The sequence below is a fragment of the Lineus longissimus genome, chromosome 1 (genome assembly GCF_910592395.1).
Source record: "Lineus longissimus chromosome 1, tnLinLong1.2, whole genome shotgun sequence".
NCBI lineage: Eukaryota > Metazoa > Nemertea > Pilidiophora > Heteronemertea > Lineidae > Lineus > Lineus longissimus.
Genome location: NC_088308.1, coordinates 28,331,280 through 28,350,006, shown reverse-complemented (window position 1 = coordinate 28,350,006; position 18,727 = coordinate 28,331,280). Strand labels below are relative to the sequence as shown.

Genomic DNA, 18,727 nt, shown 5'->3' with positions numbered 1-18,727 from the left:
TAAAGTGACTTGTAGCTGAATCGGGAGCCAGCATTTGAATCAAGAAATAGAGTTATAAAGGGTTAAAAGGAGTTAAGACGAATAAGGAGCTGGTATTTTGAACCGGGAAATGGGTCAGAAAGGGTTAAAGTCACTGATAGTTGAATCCGGAGCTTGGTAGGAAAGGGTTAAACACCAAGTTGAGTTATCGAACTGTGGAGGGTTAATATTTGAAAGAAATTTGAATTGGGAACTGGGAAATGCTTAGCCCATTTCCTAGTTCCTTATTCGTACCCAAACATACCATGTTTCAAAATGGGTACGAATAAGGAACTGGGAGCCAACTTCACAGACCCTCACATCCACTAGGCTTATGCTCTGCCGATGCGGCCGTCCAAAGAGAATTTGGATGGATGACGTGATGCACTTAGGATCGTCTCAATGGCCGCATGGCTGCGGGACATGATGATGATGATGAATAATCCACATCTATCAGATGCACACAGTCATTTGAGTTTACATTGTTTATCACCAGTATGAATCCATTTCCGATTCCTCAGATGATCACATTCACCTGAGTTCCGATTGAATAGTTTATCACCAGTATGAATCTTGGTCAACAGAAGACCGAGGCTGGGGAACACCCCCCCCCCCCCCCCCCCCCCAGGACCCTTCTCACAAATCTTACAGGGGGTCATCCCTTTTTAAAAACTACTAATAGCCAAGTCCACACGTGCGCATTCGTATTTCCCGCGTATATATAGGAACTCATGAACTAATGGTGGCGTCACCTGTTGTTACTTGAAGAACTCCGACATCCCTCAATGTGTACTTCGAGAATGTAACAAATCGCCTCTTGATGTCTCTGCAATATCTGCCGCCATCTTGTGCAAATTTTGCGAAGTCCAAGAAATACAGCTGAAAATAGTGGTTTGTTATGATTTTAAACACAAACCTTTGAATTTATAAACAAATTATTGATTGGACTTATCATTTTTATTGATGAAATATGTACATTTTGTTCACTATAAGCAAAAAATTGGGAACTATTTTGCATCGCGACACTTGAAATCTGTTATTGTTTAAGTCAACAGTCTGTAACATCCATACACTCGAACGCCTTGAAAGCAGAGGTGAATCATAATTTTGTTAGTATCCTTCTGAACGAGTTTGAACCAATTGGTATGTTTACATGGTTTAGAGCACACACATGATTGTTTAGTTGAGGCATAGAATAGAGTTGGACCTGTCAAACTTTTGCTGTGGATTTTTGTCGATTTTGGCCGGGACATTATGTCTCAAGTTGCCGACCACGTCAATTTAACATATAAAGTTGCTGACTTAATAAAATATAGCGATTAGTCGTGTCAATATTCATATGGTATGCCAATGCCATGGAAAGGTCAAAATTACTCTAACTCTTCTGTTCTGGATTCACTGACACTGCATGACTACATTTTACACAGCAGCAGTTGCACTGTTACAATATGGGACCTACACAATCGCAGTCTGTATAATCCCTCATTGAATTATTACCATTGACCTCAAGGCAGAAGGCATGCTAAGAAAGGCGGAACTGGTTTAGCAATGAAGTACGGCTGTCCCCAGTAGTTTTGGGATTTGACTCTATGTCGGTGAAGAAAAAGGAATTTGTGGAAAAGTGACCTGTAATTTTGTTCTGACTGATTGATTGGAGAGATTCAGTGCCTTGGTCGGGACTTGGAAGGAACTGCTGTCAAGATGGAGGCGGCCACTGCAGGAGCGGCAGGAGGAGGATCAAAAGCCAGACATGGATTCGCTGGGGGTGGCATTGGAGGAGAGCAGAATCTTATGGTAGGTGTGATGCAGGATCGTCATCTCTATGGGTTGGAGGTCGGCAGTTTTCTCAATATCTTTAACTGGAGTTGACTTCACCGCTCCTAGTCCTATAGTCCTATGACTGTCCTTCCTGACCTTGGTCTCATGTTTTACTTTTAGTATGTAGGGCCTACTTGAGAAAAAGTTCCGATGAGAAACACAAGTCTGAATTGATTATGACACTTTTCTTTATTTATAATCATATTTCAGGTTGCGTTACGAATTCGTCCTCTGAGTGAAGATGAAATACTTCATGGTGCTACACAAATTACTCACCAAATGGACAACAGAGTAAGTCACAGTATTTACTGTCATACCTGTTTTCCTATTGTTACAGGTTTTAAACTGATGTTGTGATCAATGTTCTTGGCACAGTCTTCTTAAGAGTCCATCACTCTTTGTGATCATATTGTTGCATGCCACTTCTTAGTAAGCTGAGAGAAATGTGTCAATGCTCGTCGATTGTCTTAGTCGGTCTCATTGTATATATCCCTTTCATGACTTTTATGGAGAGGTGTCCTACTGCTCCCGGCAAAAAGTGGAAGTGGAAACGCCTTATCATGCGGCACCTCCTGATTCTGTCATTGATTTGATTTGACTGTATGACTTACTAACTTTGCAAGAGTTTGAGTTGAGATTACCCTTGGATTTCGAAAATTCATTTGAGATGTGTGATGTTGGTTTCGCAATCTGATTTGGAGATTTCAAAATGTATGCTTGTACTGTGTGAGAAGTTTTCTCCAAGGAATTTTTAGTGAGTGGGGGTGGGAATTTTAAGAGGGGTCGTGGCAGTGAGATTTGTTGGGAGCTTAGCATTGAATGTGACTGAAGTTCTTCACTGACATAGTGCAGATATGCAACATGTACTAGAAGATTGGGTTTATTTTAAATTCTTATTCACTTCTAAACCACAGGGCCTACCGGACATGTATAATTTATAGCTAGCACAATGGTGGTATTAAAATCACTTTATTTTTTCCATGAAGAGGTCTATTTGTAGGTTTACGGCTTGAGATATAAGCCATGGCCAGAATGTTTGTCGAGGGTAAAGAAAATATAGTCTACACCTTACTATGGCTTAGGTCAATAAGATCTGCATTGGTAAGAGCTTTCATTGCCCAGTGTGATAATATCCCCAAATCAGTAATAAATGTACGCTTGTGTAATGTGAATTATAGACCTAAATGAAGTTTGGTATAAACAAGGTCTGGTGGTACAGCCCATCAGTGTAATTGCCTGTTCTCGTGTAATTTCCTAAAGGGAAATCATCTCGTTTGTGAATGTGGCCAATATATTCTTTAGAAAATTATATTTTGAAAGATATTTTGATATCATAACATTATATCCATGCAGACAATTTACCATTGACTGAGCACTGCAGTTTGCATGTAGTGTGTTCAAGCATGTCAAGGAACTTCGGTTGAATAACTTGAATCCCAATGCAGTACAGTACATGTATTGTCAAACATTGCTTGTCCCAATACTAACCTTACCCAAATACATGAATTGGTGTCTATTGGGAATCTAAACAGTGGCCATGCCATCATCCTGAGAAGGCGGCCCCCTCGCCATCCACAGCAAATGGGCAAATTGACTGACATTTCACTCCACCACTTAATAACACAGTTGAGTTGCTTCCTAAAGTTCATGGAAATGGCTCTAGTCTATAGCAGAACTTTCAAAGTCATCTTGGAAATTAGCAGATCAATTTGTGAACACTAACCCTTGATTAGTCATACTTATATGTCATGTAATTGTACCAAGTGGTCATCGTTTTCATCCAAATCAGCTCTGGTGAGCCTACAACCAATCAGTGCCTCCCTCTCACCCACTTTGCTTGTAAAATAGTAGCGGCCATGTCAGAAGAATTTGATTGAATTACTTATCTTCTCTTGTACTGTTTACCTGTAACCATGGAGATGTGGTCTATTTATAATTATAGATCATTGGCAGCCTAGATTTTTGCTATATATCTTTAATGCAAATTACTCGTTAGCAAATAGACCCTGATAGTGATAACATTGGTCTTCATCATTGCTGCAAAGGACTTTCGGCTCTGATTCAAAATATAGCCACTCAAAAACTCATTGATTTATCGAAAATTGTGTAAAAAAAGAGAAAAGAAAAGAAAGAAAAAGTAGAACGATTTTGCTCAGATGATGCAAAGAAAAAAGTGTAGTGCCAGCTTTGGAAGAAGAAGATCACTTAAACTTCTATTGAACAGCATGCTCCTGACGTGCCTGATCATGGCAAAAATTGTGTTGATTGGGAGATGCCACTCTTCTTGATAAGGTTTTTGGCACCTGTACATGTATCTCTTCAAGTCACTGCTCATGTCAGTGTTTAGCTCGTCACTCACCAGTTCCTGTCTTGTTACAGGTGGTGGTGCTGATGGACCCAACTGAAGATCCTGAAGATGTACTCCGCGCTAACCGCTCACGAGAAAAACAATTTGTCTTCGATGTCGCATTTGATGGAAATGCATCACAAGTAAGTAGAAACTATAATAACTCAAGAAAGTAGAAACTGTCAGAAAGTCGGTGATACTTCTTTTACACTGATTGTTGTGTCAGCTGAGCCCATGAACCTCTTTCTTTACCTTATATCATAGACCTCGTTTTGTTACTTTCTGTTTGATTATAAACATGTCTTTTTTTCATGAAAGAATCCATTTTGATTGAGATACTAATTACAAAAAGTAACAACTTTTTTTGGTTTATCAATAACAATACAATCATGCAGTATAAGATTTGCTGCCGCCTGTAGGCTATCATGGGTGATCAGAGGTTGTTAAAAAAAGTCTGTTTTTCCTGTCAGTTTGTGGCACCTCCTCGGACCACTTTGATATCACAACAGCAGTCAACACAATCAAATGCAATCAATAAAAATGCATGTAGTATGAATGAAGTGATGGGTGGATGAAAATCATGTTTACCCAGGCTCGGGCCAATTATAACCAGGAGATTATTACTTTCTCCACCAAGGTCTAATGGGAAAACTGTGTCATTGGGGATTAGGACGATAAGGTCAGAATGAAATTCTCTGCATTCAGTGGTCTAACATTCTATTGGTTTTCGTGTTATGCTCTGAATTATTCATCAAGTAATCGTAGTCATTTTTATAAATATCAAATGAGTGCTGAATGAACATGCAATAAGTAATTTTTCATACTTATGACCAACTTTTGGGTTGTTTAAACTTTCTGTAACTGTTGACTTTGACTTGCGAGGTGTCATCAACTTGACTGGCCTTGGTTGTAATGATGTGGTACCTTGTATCAGGAAGGGTTTCGGGTGTGAGAAACTAGACTTGGTGACCTCTTGGAGCAATCCTCACATGAAAAAAGTCGGATTGGTAAATTAGAGTTCGTTAATTAAAACATTTCTCTCCTCCTTGCAGAAAGAGGTCTACCTGGCGACTACCAAGTATTTGATTGAACATGTTGTCAACGGCTACAACGCCACTGTCTTTGCTTATGGTGCTACAGGTAAGCTGTTGTCCTGTCCCCATCCAAGGAATCGTCTTAACCCTCAAGGTTTTGAGATCACTAAGTCACTCGCCCAAAAGCCTGTTAGTGGGGATGGAAACACATCATACCCAGGAATTGGCAGTAAAAGAAAGAACATGCCCACTGATGACTTCCCTGTCATACTCTAGCAATTTTATCATGGGCTATCCTATTAGTGAAAACTAGTGGAACAACACTGAAAAATGGTGTCTAAGTAAAATGAATTGAAATTCACCTTTGTGATTGGTCAAAAGCAGTTCATTTACCGCTTACAATGAATTTGTCCTTGATTCTGACAGTAGTGTGCAGTTTTCACTACCACTGTATAAGTTGACTCATGAATGAATGAGCCCAAAGCTGATTGCAGTCAGAGCCTCCCTTGCCAACCTGAAGTATGACAACAAACATGGGTTGGTTTCCAATGAACATGCCTCTCAAATAACTAATGGGGAACAGGGTGCTTCACACGGACTAGTTCACCATGCTCCTGTATCATTCAACCACTTCTTTCAGCAAGTGATAAGCTGCAATGAGTGGACTCAATACCAAGCCTGTCGTTAGAATTGTCATCTATTTTAAATGGTTATTGACAAAATGTCACCTGTGTTTGCATCCTAATATTTCCAACATTTACCAATATCCTCTTGTCATGGTTGCCTGAAGCTGATTTTCCAAATATTGGATGAGATTACCTATATTGCAATGCCAGATGTGTAGTTTGCCAACTTCCAATCTGCATTAGTGACCCGGTGATAATTGCCATGTAGAAGTTCACATGCCTTTCTACTTCAGGAGCTGGTAAGACATATACGATGCTGGGTACGGATGACGGCCCAGGAATCATGGTGCAGACTCTCAATGAACTCTTCAACGAGATGGAGAAGACCAAGCGTGACACCATGTATAGCGTCAGCATGTCCTATCTTGAGGTAAACAGACGTCAATATTGAAAACTTGCACTGCAAGTTTCATGAAATAAAAACTGTTACGGTACCATTAGTGTTCATTGAGAACTCTCAAAACAATGCTAATGACAATAAGTTTTGAATATTCTTCCATTTTTGGGAGAGTGTTTCTGACAGTATTGTGGTCCCTCACTTGGCATCAGGATTGTTGGATTTGATCAAACCAAAGTGCCCTGGATATGTTTCTAAAATCATCGACCTTTGCTTAACTGCTTATTGATTATGCATAGTAAAAAAGGTGCCAGAAACGGACATGAGCTAATGCTGAGCATACAGTGAAGCTGCCTAGCTACCATGCATAATAAAAGTATGTGTATAACAAGAATATTGCATATCCATTATTGGTCAAATAAATAGTGAGTTGTTTTAGTTTTAGCCTTTAAATAGTCGACCACGTAATTCATTGATTGTCCTGACGTCAGCATTAAAAAACGTTAAATATTTCATTGTATATTTGGGAGGGTATATTAATATTTTAATATTAATACACTGTAGATGTGTAATGTGAGGGGCATAGCTGAGTCTTTTCAAACATTACTTGGCCTGCTTTCTTATGTCTATCAATAGCCCTGTGCGATTTTCTCAGAACCCTGTCATCGTCCTTTACATAGACCGCTAAGTACTGTTGTTACAGTATTTAAGTAACTGGTCCCATTTTGAGATATTTGCATGTTGCATTATTTTTCCCTAAGGACACATTCTCTATGTTGTTTCTCGAGCTTGGGGCGGGGTCATGTAGAGTTCTCGTTCATATATTCATATTCCGAACAAAAGATGTTTTTCAAGAATGACTCATGTCTTGGCCTGTCATCCATTATTTGTGTTGTTAAGATGAATCAATTTTCATCCATTTTCACTTTGCCAGAACTCAAAAATGACCAGACATTTTGTACTGATTATATTGAAGTTTCCTCCCATTGTACAGTACATGTAATTCATGATAGCCATAGTGAGGCACCTAACGGGATAAGGGGCTACTTGTTGTTATGTGATGGATAAGTGTCCGCCCACCTTGACTACCAGGCAAACATTGAGGCCTCTCAAGGACATCTTAACAGATCTGGTATTACCAGACAGTATCTTCATTTTGCATGACAAAGACCGAACTCAATGAAAGATTATATGTCTTTGAGTACCTGAATTAATGATGTCCCTATTCATATTTTATGTTCAACAAATTGTGTGGTCAGTCACATGAAGCACGGCACAAAACAAGAAAAACAAGTTCAGAATATGTGGGCTTTGTTCTCTCTGTTTATTTGACTTCGTCTTAGTCATTTGAGCCCCCCAATCATTTTGTTTTCTTTACGTGCTAACAATGCTTGAGACGTATTTATAATCAAAGGATTTGGGGTTCACACATTATATGCCTGGGGAGTGAGAGGCTTTGATGATGTCAAATCTGGGCATATTCCAAGGGCTTGGAATTATTTTCAATTTTCACATACATGTGGTAGGCCAATGACTTGTTGTGTCTGACAAACCATTTTACCCAAATCTCCTTGCTAATAATACACCACTGGTGAGCATGTTTAGCAACCGTTGTTTATTTTGTGAACTTAAGCCAATAAGCCAATGGTTCCCTGCCTTTGCTCAGTATTATTCTTGAAAAAAATCATGAAACTTCACATAAGTTCTGTTGACACAACGATATTGCATGTCATTTCATGAACCGTGCCGACTGAACTCTGGCAGATACTACAAATATAAACCTGGTAAATTCAAATGTCCAAAATAAAAATGAAAAAGTTGGCCCTTGATTAAAAATGACTGCTGATTAAAAGACTAATGGATTTAAAAAGAGAAAATAACTTTGACCATGACTTGCAGTTATCTTACTGTAAAAATATGTGCTGCTCAAAAAGCACTTGTATTGTATTTTCAATGTATTTTGTAATAGTTGATGATAAACCTTCTTGGCTGTTTGACCCCCCCCCTGGTCTCTCTTGCAACTTGTGTTCACTTCTCTTGTAGATTTACAATGAAATGATCCGTGATCTGCTGAACACCTCCTCAGGGTACCTCGACCTCCGTGAAGACCATAAGGGAGTCCAGGTGGCCGGTCTCACCGAGATACAGGCCACTTCGACAGGGGAGGTAAGCATGACATTGTATACAGCCAGTGTATGATGCAGCCATGCCAGTACTTTTCATGGACCTTGACGTGCGAGTCAAACAAATTTTCATCCTTTGTCTCGATAAATTTGTTACCAGATAGTAGACAGCTATCCTGCATAAAGTATTTGAGAACTGTTTTGTTCAGTGTCTTACAGCAATTTCAAACTCATATTGTCCATTGCATCCAATTCAGGAATAACTGAATCTGCAAAATGCAAATAGTTGCTCTCTTCATGTTAGGTGATGAAACTGCTGAAGCGAGGCAATAAAGAGCGCACTCAGGAACCAACGGCAGCCAACCCGACATCATCGCGGTCACATGCCGTGTTACAGGTGATCGTGAAGCAGCGAGACCGCGTGAAGGGCACAACAGATGAGGTGCGCTTGGGACGGCTATACCTGATCGACTTGGCCGGCTCAGAACGTGCGTCCAATACTCTGAATCGAGGCAAGAGGATGGTGGAGGGAGCGCACATCAACCGCTCGCTGCTGGCTCTGGGCAACTGCATCAATGCACTTAGTGAGTCTAAAGATGTGCTGGTTCATGCAGTGCTCACTTAAACCTTATCTTTGTAGTTTATCATCTGTTGTTGTGTATTATATAAAAGCCTCCGCGAATGCTAGGCCTCAGTCAATTTCTGCATGCTTAATCAGTGTTATGTTGCCATGGCAACTATTGGGTTGTAGCTGTTGAGAAGCCTCATTTATTGATGATTATAAATAGCTGTGGGAAATTGATTTCAGGGAAGTTCTTCAGTCACATTTATAAGGCATTTCATCATAAAGGAAAATGAACATTTGATCATTGAATGTGTCAATTAGAATGGTTGAAGTCATACCGAGAAAGAGTCGTTGATTCAGCAGAGATTTCACCAACGCACTCTACTTGGATGTTATGCAAATGTAAACGCGCTTGGAAGGCACATACAAATTATCTGATCTTCTCTGTATAGGTACAAACAACAATCGCTATATCAACTACCGAGACAGTAAGTTGACGCGACTTCTGAAAGATGCGCTTGGAGGGAACTGTAAGACAGTTATGATTGCGCACATCAGCCCCGCCAGTCTCCACTTTGAGGAGTCAAGAAACACACTCATATACGCAGACCGGGCAAAGAACATCAAAACTAAGGTGCGGCGTAACGTAACGGATGTGTCTTACCATATTGCTCAGTATACTAACATCATCCAGGAGCTCCGCCAGGAGATTGAGCGGTTACGGTACAAACTGACATCAGCAGGGGGATCGGCAAAGAAAAGGAACGTCTCAAATATACAAAATGTCCAAGGTAAGCAATAGACATATGACATAGCTTTCTAAGAAGGGACGCCCTCCCCATCATTGCTTCAGTCTTGACCGTTAGTTCAAGAATACATTGGATGTCAAGTTCGGCTGAAGCAAAGTAAAAGAGCTTTTTGGAGGTGGGGGAAGGGGGAGGGCTCCGGCCAGTGATACTTCTCTTCTGGGTGTTCCTTTATAGGGATTTAGAGACCTGTGTTTCATACAATTGATATACAGATATCGATTTGAATAGTATGTTCTGTCTTGTAACATTGTCCACTGTTACATTTTGCAGACGAGGTGATGGAATCATCAAGGAAGATGGAACTGAAGAAGATGAAGGAGCAGCTCTTGACCACATTCAGGGATCAGATGGAAGTCAGGTAGGTCGTGGAGTCTTGTTATATCTTCCAATACAACATGTCTCTATTTGAACTCGACCAACATTTAAATAACTGCATGATTTGTCTCTTGGTTTTTAGAAGCTCTTCTTCACTTCTGACCTCATGATCTCATGAACAGAATTGGTTCTTAAAGAAGTTGGTGGAGACGTACATGGACCCTGAAGCTGCAAATCTGCTTTCTGTATAATCAGCTTTGAATAAGTCAAGGTCTCTGTAAGGAAATAGTCTTTCCTTGAACTTGTTGCGTAGTTTTCTGGCTAAGGTCTGATTTCAAGCTAACAAGCCTTGTCTGATGTCTTTCTTACTCTCACCAGGTGTACAATATCACACTGCACTGTGTGCTGCTATGGTAATATGCTTTGTTTTACTCATCATCAGAGTATCACAACCATAGATGCACTCATCAGCTAGGCAGTCGCCACATCAACTTAACCAGTTCATGTCTCTTGGGGTGAGGATGAGGGGGGGGGGGTAAGGCAGTGTCATCTGCTGAAGTTGAAAATCTTCCCAACATCATCTGGATGGGGTGGCAGATGATGTTTTGCTCAAATTTGGGGTTGAGTGTCTTGGGGCCAGAACAGCAGACTCATTTGGTTTGACAGCACAACTGGACATTTCATGTTCAAATATCATTGTAATATACAGTAGATTTCATTATCTTTGAGGATGTTTGATAAGTCATTTTGGATTCCTGTCATGCTCACAGCTAACCATGACAAGCTTTAGCTGTCATCTCACAAAACTCAACCAAGACTTATTGATAGCAGTAACATATAGAGGTAGGATTAGATAATATCAGTAGCAGTCACATGTCAGTATGGTAATGGTATTCGGAGAGTCAGTTTATCGATTTATAAAAGCAAGGGTAAGCTACCTCTTTCTCTCAGTGTGATGTTTGGCTGCTCGTTGAGTCCATGTGTGATGGATCTGTAGGCTCTTCGTTGTAATCCATCACAAGGGAGTCCTCACTTTGTTGTGGTGAGGATATAACTATCATGCCAATATTTCATGACTGGCCTCACATGTACTGATCATTTCCTCTATGAATTTGATTTAAATACACCAGCCGAACTAACAATCAGTTTTGAATGTAGTCGATTCCTAAATATGGTATGAGTCATGTTTGGTTTGTCTTTCTAGGCGAAGCTTGATGGAAATCACCAATACTCAGATGGATATCAGTCTCGAGTTCAGCAGGAATACTCTCATCATTAATGAGTAAGTTATCGCATCCTTTCACATGGTACTCTTATGTAAGTTTCCTAGTAGATAATTGTGTGCATGTTGGCAGAAACAGGAAGTGGATAGCTCAGGTCACATTGACACAAATCCTAATAATTGGCTGATAATATGATTTCACCTGTTGTTTCAGTTGGGAAACAGAACATGCCAAGCAGCGAAGAAGAGAGTCTGTCTCTGATAACAGGTACAGAGGTAGGTAAATAGGGCCTGCCTACAGTTTCCTCACACTAGATCAGTAGCTTGAGGTCTCTCACACCCAGCTGACATAGGATTCCTGTATTTGGTAAAAAGCGTTGTTTCTAAAATGGGTAATACACTTGGCCTGTGATAGCTCAGTTGGTGTCTCTCTGCTTATGTTTCTAGAGTTTGATAAAGAGCAGGACCTTCACGGCAATGATGAGCCCCAGGACGTGAGCCTGGCCCGGGCGGAGCTACGTGTCCTACAGGAGGAGAAGGACAGGACACATAAACTGAAGGGTAACCTGCAGAAGGAGTTGAATGGCATGAGGGAGAAGGCAAAGAAGGTGGAAGAGGTGAGAAATGAGAAATGGATAGCAGTGATAGTTGCAGAGTGCTGAATTCCTCACCTAAAGGCAGGGAGGGTCATTCATCTGCTTCATTTGGAGACAGGCCACATTGACACAGAGATCATAGGAACAAAAACTCACCAATTTGCTGCAAGAAGATTGTGGCTGTCACAGTAAAAGTGGATGGTGGTGAGGAGGGGTATCAGCGTGTAGCTGAATCAAGCATTTTCCTTCTGTGCATTCAAAGGAGGATAGAAATACGGTGCCTTGAGGGAGCTTTAATCTTTTTCACATACCTGTTGTTTCAGGTTCTTCCCAAGAAAATCAGTCGTGACGAAGAGCGCGAGATTCTCAGCCTCTTGTGTCGTGTTCATGAACTAGAGATCGAAAACACCGAGATGGAATCGCTGGTTTTCCTAAAGGACCACGAACTTCGGAAGAAAGATCTGCAGATCCAACGCTTTCAACAGCGACGGAATCTCTGTGATGAGATCATTCACCAACAGAGGGTGCTCATCACTGGTAAGTCGTATTCAGTACTATTTGCTGGCTTCTGCCACTGTCTGGTCGTTAAGAGTGGCAGCTTTCAATATGCTGCTTGACCAAGCGTCTTTGTTAATGCGTTTACTAGAAACAAATGGGAAATAAGAAGACTAAGTCTCAAGTCATTTTGAAAGTTTCTGTCCGGTTCAGTTGGCGGCCAAACCAAACTTGTGCCCAGAGTTCTCATGTTGTATGCGTGATGTTTCTTACAGTAAACAACATTGACTGTCCCAAGGAGCTGGAGGAATTATATGATCTGTATCAACTGGAGCTCGATATGCCTGTGAGTCCTGACGCGTCTCTCACCAACGTACACCAACCATATAAGGTGAGCTATAAACCAGAAGCACGGTCATGCTGAGAGTCAAGCATTTCTTCACAGAAAGGCTTTTGTTATCTTTAGCGAAATGATCCTTCCTGTGGCAAATAAAAGTTAGTGCCGGTCCTCCCTCATAGGTGTATCAGAGTCGGACATAAAGCATGACCAATAACATGTCACGTATCAAACAGCAATGTGTTCATTTGTTTGTATTCGTCATCTTCAGGCGACCTCTATTAGCAGCATCAACAAGCGGTTAATGGGAGAAAACAACATAGAGGGAGACAGCTACGGCAACCTGAGCAATAAATCATCACCGTCCAAGAAATCATTTGGAAACATAACAAAAGAAGAGGAGTAAGTTGTCATAGTTCTTTCAGTGTAATGGCCTGGCATGATGTGAGAGATTGTATGACCCCCCCCCCCCCACCATGCAGAACTGTTGGACGACATGTACATACATGGAGCTCTCCAAGTTTTTGCTTTGTTTCATTTAGATACAATCACTGTCTATCTCCATCTTAGTAAATAGTTGTATTCGGTTTTCCAGATATAAGATCTTTTCCCAGAGTCCAAAGACAAGGCATATTAAAGAGGCCCAGCTAATGGAATCCAGGAAAAACAACAGTAAAAGGACATTCATTACTGACCCAGATAAAGACAGTATTTTCACATTGAGCAGTCGTGGAGAAACGCCGGTCGATGACACAGTGTTCCGCAGGACTCATCACAGTGATGTTGTCCTCCCCACAAACTTATCAATGTCAGTGTCGCAGAATTTCAACCGAGAACAGATCTCAACGAATACAAGGAACATTGCAGCATTGGCTGCGGCTAAAAGACGGAATTTGATTCAAGGAGAAGCGGATAGGTTATCATTGCCAGAAACGGGGATTCACAAGTCTCAGTCGACCCACGGTGTTTTAAGTACTGATACGTATCTGACGGCAAGTCGTTTGGCCAAACATGATCAAAACTTTGGGGCACCAGCATCTCATCGTTTGGATGATAATACATCTGAGAGACACAGTATTGTGACACAGACGACTGTAGGATACCGGCGCGCCACCTATGATAATACAAAGAAGAAACAGAACGAGAAGAATGAGAATAAGAGGAAAGCTAAAACAGAAGTTTATGGAGGCTATCAGGTTAGTATGATGATATTAGAAGGTCTTTGAATGCTTGTCACTTTGTTTCTCATACGCTAAATTTGTCAAGTTGAGGATCCATGAACTATTTGTTCGTCCATGTGAATGTTGTCTTCCCAGGTGTTGCTTGATGTCCCAATCCTACCCTGCATTTCCTATTCATGCGTAAGTTTCACTTGTAAACACATTGCCTGTGCCAGGTTCATGATAATAGCGCGTAGTCTCGTCAATCAACCCACCTGACACCATCCATCCGTAGCATTTAAAGTCACTTCCACACCACCTCTTTCAGAGACACCATCAGCGCGTTTGGGCATATAGCTATAAGGTAACCAGGGACTGACTATTGCTGCTTCATTGGGATATGTTTTAGGGATACCTTTTGTTGCCTTGTTTGTTCAAAAAGCTTGACCAGTTGATCCATTTGATCAACACAGGGCTTTGTATTGGCTAACTAGTTCTGCTCCTTGAACAAACTTGCTGTGGTTAATAATCATATGCACAATTATTCTTATCGATTAAATTTTCATCACGGTTATGGGTAGAAGGAGTATGTTGAAAGGTTGTTGTTTTGTTATTAGAGTGCACCTCAGGATCAATAGAGGTCACCTAAGATCATCAACACTCTTCTTTGGCGTTTTTCAATCCCAGGTTTAACTTGTTTAACACACAGTACCACCGGCCCATCTTAATATTCCAAGACAGTTTATTGCACCCTAACATTTTCATGTGTGTTTGTGGTAACTTTTGAAAATGTTATCATACATGTATACGGTGAACTATTGCCTGGTTCATGGTAATATCATGTAGTCTTGTCAACCGACCCACCCAACACCATCTGCCTGTAGCATGACCTCCGCGCCACTTCTTTCAGAGACAGCATCAGCGTGTTTGGGCACATAGCTATAAGGCTCAGAAGGAGCAAATCTGATTTTACAGCAATCTGCAGTCTTTCTCTTGATTGTCCTGAAAGTAAATGTGACACCCTGCCAAAGTTCAAACTGCGAATCATCTCATGCCTGGATGCCTGTTAATGAATCCAGGTGGGCTGCGGTTATAGGTTTGAAGAGACCTAACATTATTTCCATTTTTCCAACCAAAAACGTTTGTTGAGATTTACCACAAAGAGTGATATGACTGTTACGATTGTGGTGTTATTTTGTTTCAGCCTCTAGCCCCCGATCGTTTCTTCCATCAGGTACTCTCTCGTTAGATTTGTCCAGAATCGGCACAAAAATAACAACTTTTGCATTTTGTATTAATAACAGTCAGATTACAATATAACCTTTTGAAATTCTCCTAACCAATTTGAGGCTGTCAACACTCGCAGCCAACATTGAGTTGATGTTACAAGGCATCAAGATAGCTACTAAACACCGCCCTATCTTAACCCCGTTACCTAGCAGTAACAGTTCCTCTCTTATACATCTAACTCTCCATCATTTTTCACAAGTTTAATCATTCTTATCACCAGTCTGGTGTTTTGGTTCAGTGATGAGAAAGATCAACTAGGATACATGTACCTATATAATAACCTAACAGAGGCTAGCATATGTAAGGTCGTGCCTCCTAAAATCCTAATGTGTGATACTCGATCAATGCATTTTGAGATTAGATTTTATTGTCAAAGGTGCTGTACACAGTCTCGCCTCTTCCATTTCTTCTACTCACTCAATGCATGCCAGTAGAAACCTTTGTCAACACTTGTAGCTACAGAAAGTCACCGTTCATAACAGAAAACGCTCTTTTCAGGTTTGATATAAAACTGTTCAATCTCAATACTGATGTACTTAGAAATGACACCCTGTGTCAGTAAATTAGCGTTTATTCAAAAGTCAGATGACATAAAGTCTTGTTCTGACAAGTTAACTATCAAGAAGCAAATGATTCAATAAGTGATCTTGCCAGTAACATCTAAAGCTTAGTATTACACACTGTATATGAACCCCTGAAATACCTTTAGATTCAATGTACATTAACCCTGTTTTCTACCCATGTAAAACTGCATCTACATGTGTCATTGAGTGATTTCTGTTACTTCCAGTTGTCAAAGACGAACCCACGAGGAGGTAAGAACTCTGACTTGAAGAACGTCAATAACCGTGTGGCAAAGAAGAAGATAACGAATGCGACGAGACTGCCTCCGCCACCAGAGATGAACAAGAATCGGCTCCAGGGTGAAAGCTCGAAAAGTAAGAGTTGAGAAGCAACCCATCTCTTGTTACACTCACTTTTGAAGATAGTATGATAACCGTGGCTTTCTGCTTTTAGAGGTGAAAACAGCACTGAGTGGTAACACATAAGTGGATTCTATACATTATTGCCAGCAATCCAACTGTGAGAATTGTGACTTTGTCATGTATCTTCCTCTCTCCTTTCCAGATGAAGGTGATGTGCAGCAGTTTGAGCCTCTGAGCACTCCACCCAGTATTGTATACCAGTCAGCACCAGACAAAGGCAAGGGACTTGCACTGCAGAAGAGATACAGAGGTAAATAACACAGTTACTCTGGTTGACTATGGTCTCAACAGCAATAGTCAAGTCTCTTTTAAGGAAACTAAAGTGGTTGGCTCCAGGAAATGCCTCATGGAAAACATGAAGGATTCGGCTGACTGCAGTGCCGAACACCTTAAAGCGACATTGAAGGTCAGCAATGCAGGGACTGGTGCAAAAGCAAATGTCATGATTCCAAGTAAAGGATTAGCTACTTTGCTCATTGCCAACTTCACTGATATTTGCATGCAATCTGTGCATCCAGTTCATATCTGGTTTGGTGTACTTGGCTCTCGGCTGATAAGGTCTTGATTTGTTTTCAGCTTTTAACAATGGATCCGAGTCTTCAGCAGCGAGTACCCCTCAGCTGAACGAGCCAAACAAACGCAGCAGCCGCAAACCTCCGCCATCAATACCATCAACGTACAGGAAGGGAGATATTAGCATTACAGGATACAAAGTCGTCTAATGTTCTAATACGGTCAAATATATGGACAATACATCTGACCAGGTGTGTTTGCAAAATGGAGGTCCGGTATGGGAGCTTGCTATATTTGTATTATAACAAAAGATAAGGATTTCTGTGGCTGATATCTTCTTCATTTTGATATGGAAATGAAAAAGGACGTGGCTCTTGTGAGGACACTTGTTTACTGAGCCCTGATGTAAAGACTTTTGGTTGATTTCACACAGGGTAGTTCAAAACTCAGACTAGGAAACAATAGGTTTGTATATTTTGCACTGTTGTTTGTTGAAAATGAATTTTTTCTTGTAAGAGAAAATTTAAGCTGGCTTTTTATCTGTAAATACTTCGGAAATATTTTGGTGTTCTTTTAATGTGTATATTTTGCTGATATACCAGTTATTTATTTTGGATTGTATGTTATATTTTGTGTCTTTTTTCTACTTTATACATTAATCTTGTCATTTTCTTATCCATGCAAGAACTGGTGGGGATTTCTCAACTCTCAGGAAGTCAGGTCCCTGACAATTAAAACCTTGCACCACATAGGCTAGAGTTAATGTTAAAGTTAGGGCTTATTGGCCGATGTCAACAACAATGGAGTCTCACTTCGACAAGTATGGTTCAAACCAGGAACGATCCTTGAACATGACAGCTCCTCATGGTTTTCCCTTGGAATTACAACTCTTATGATCTGCATGGTTTCCCAGTGATGAATCCTCATCAATTCTTGCAAGAAATAGACTTGCTGAAATCTTGTTAAACATTATATTTTTTACACCAGGGTAATCTGCCTGAGAGAATGCTGTTCATTGCGAGATCATGGTCTGCAAATGCAATTGAAAGACTGCTGTATTGAAGAAAAAACCCACCTGGTTTTCTTTAAATTCCTGTTCAATCTTCTTCAATTATGTAGAGAATACTACAAGTATGTTTGGAATCCCTGTTTTATAATCTGCATGAAAACTAATAACTGCTGATTGTATCTAACAGAGCGACACAGGTCACTGTTATAATCCTTGAAATGCATCAGATTAGATGAGTTTCGTACATTTATATATGGCAAGTTTAAAAGGACTGGACATTTCTGTGAAGACATTATAGGAAATCTCAGTTGCTAATGTTCAAAACCATACAGTTGAATCAACTAGAGTCATCCCTTGTATTTGGAATATACACCTCCCTACTGATTGAACCTGCTGTTACCAACTGCTTCTTATTTTCATTGTCTACATCTTCATTGTTTTATGCTGTACTTGTTTTTTGAGACGTCCTTTAAAGAAAGACTGTTGCTGACCAGACCAGGTCGGTTGGATCTTTTTCCACTCTTAAGTATCAACCAAAGTACATGTGCCATCGAATAGCAAAATACCAGAACTAGTCATCAGTTGAAAAGAAGTCAATAACTAAGCAGTACTATAGTCTTCTTTGCTGCTCTTAGATGCTGCTGATGGGTTGATACGCAGCAATGATCCTTTTTGGCCTGCCTTGTTGGGTCTTTCTGTCCTCAGTTGTTTTTCGTTTGTGCTGTCTTCTGCACAAATCAAAGTATTGTAGAAATTGCCAAAATGTAGTGAATAAAGTATTTTTCAGGATATGTTCCATCTTGTGTCTTTCATGTTGACGGTGCAGTCCCTTTCTTGACCGTCCTAATCAGTCTTGTCACAGTGTACAATGAGGAGAGGATGGCCTACCAGCCATCCAGATATTGAGTCTCCATTGTAGGACACTCCTGACACCTTCCTTCTCATTTCTCCCAACAACGGACATACACTAAATTGCCCTCATGAGGCCAGAGGACCCCTCTTGTCTTTTGAATTAGTCCATGCAGGCAGCCCTCTTGGAACATACAGATCACCTTGGAATAGGTCTT

General features: G+C 40.6%; 1 protein-coding gene across 2 annotated transcripts; it reads left to right on the top strand.

Moving 5' to 3' along the window:
• The first annotated feature begins 1,189 nt into the window (after positions 1-1,189).
• Positions 1,190-18,451, top strand: LOC135496076 (kinesin-like protein KIF19). 2 transcript variants are annotated; one of them, XM_064785197.1, is made up of 20 exons: positions 1,190-1,812; positions 2,047-2,127; positions 4,216-4,326; positions 5,236-5,323; positions 6,137-6,273; positions 8,284-8,406; positions 8,668-8,947; positions 9,381-9,719; positions 10,008-10,095; positions 11,257-11,334; positions 11,489-11,550; positions 11,722-11,891; positions 12,194-12,407; positions 12,641-12,756; positions 12,974-13,104; positions 13,298-13,898; positions 15,067-15,096; positions 15,943-16,090; positions 16,281-16,388; positions 16,715-18,451. In XM_064785197.1, exons 1-20 carry the CDS (start codon positions 1,720-1,722, stop codon positions 16,858-16,860), a joined length of 3,144 nt encoding a protein of 1,047 aa, XP_064641267.1. In that variant the 5' UTR covers positions 1,190-1,719; the 3' UTR covers positions 16,861-18,451. The 2 variants fall into 2 exon arrangements, with proteins under 2 accessions (XP_064641267.1, XP_064641275.1); XM_064785205.1 differs by lacking the exon at positions 15,067-15,096.
• The last annotated feature ends 276 nt before the right edge of the window (positions 18,452-18,727 follow it).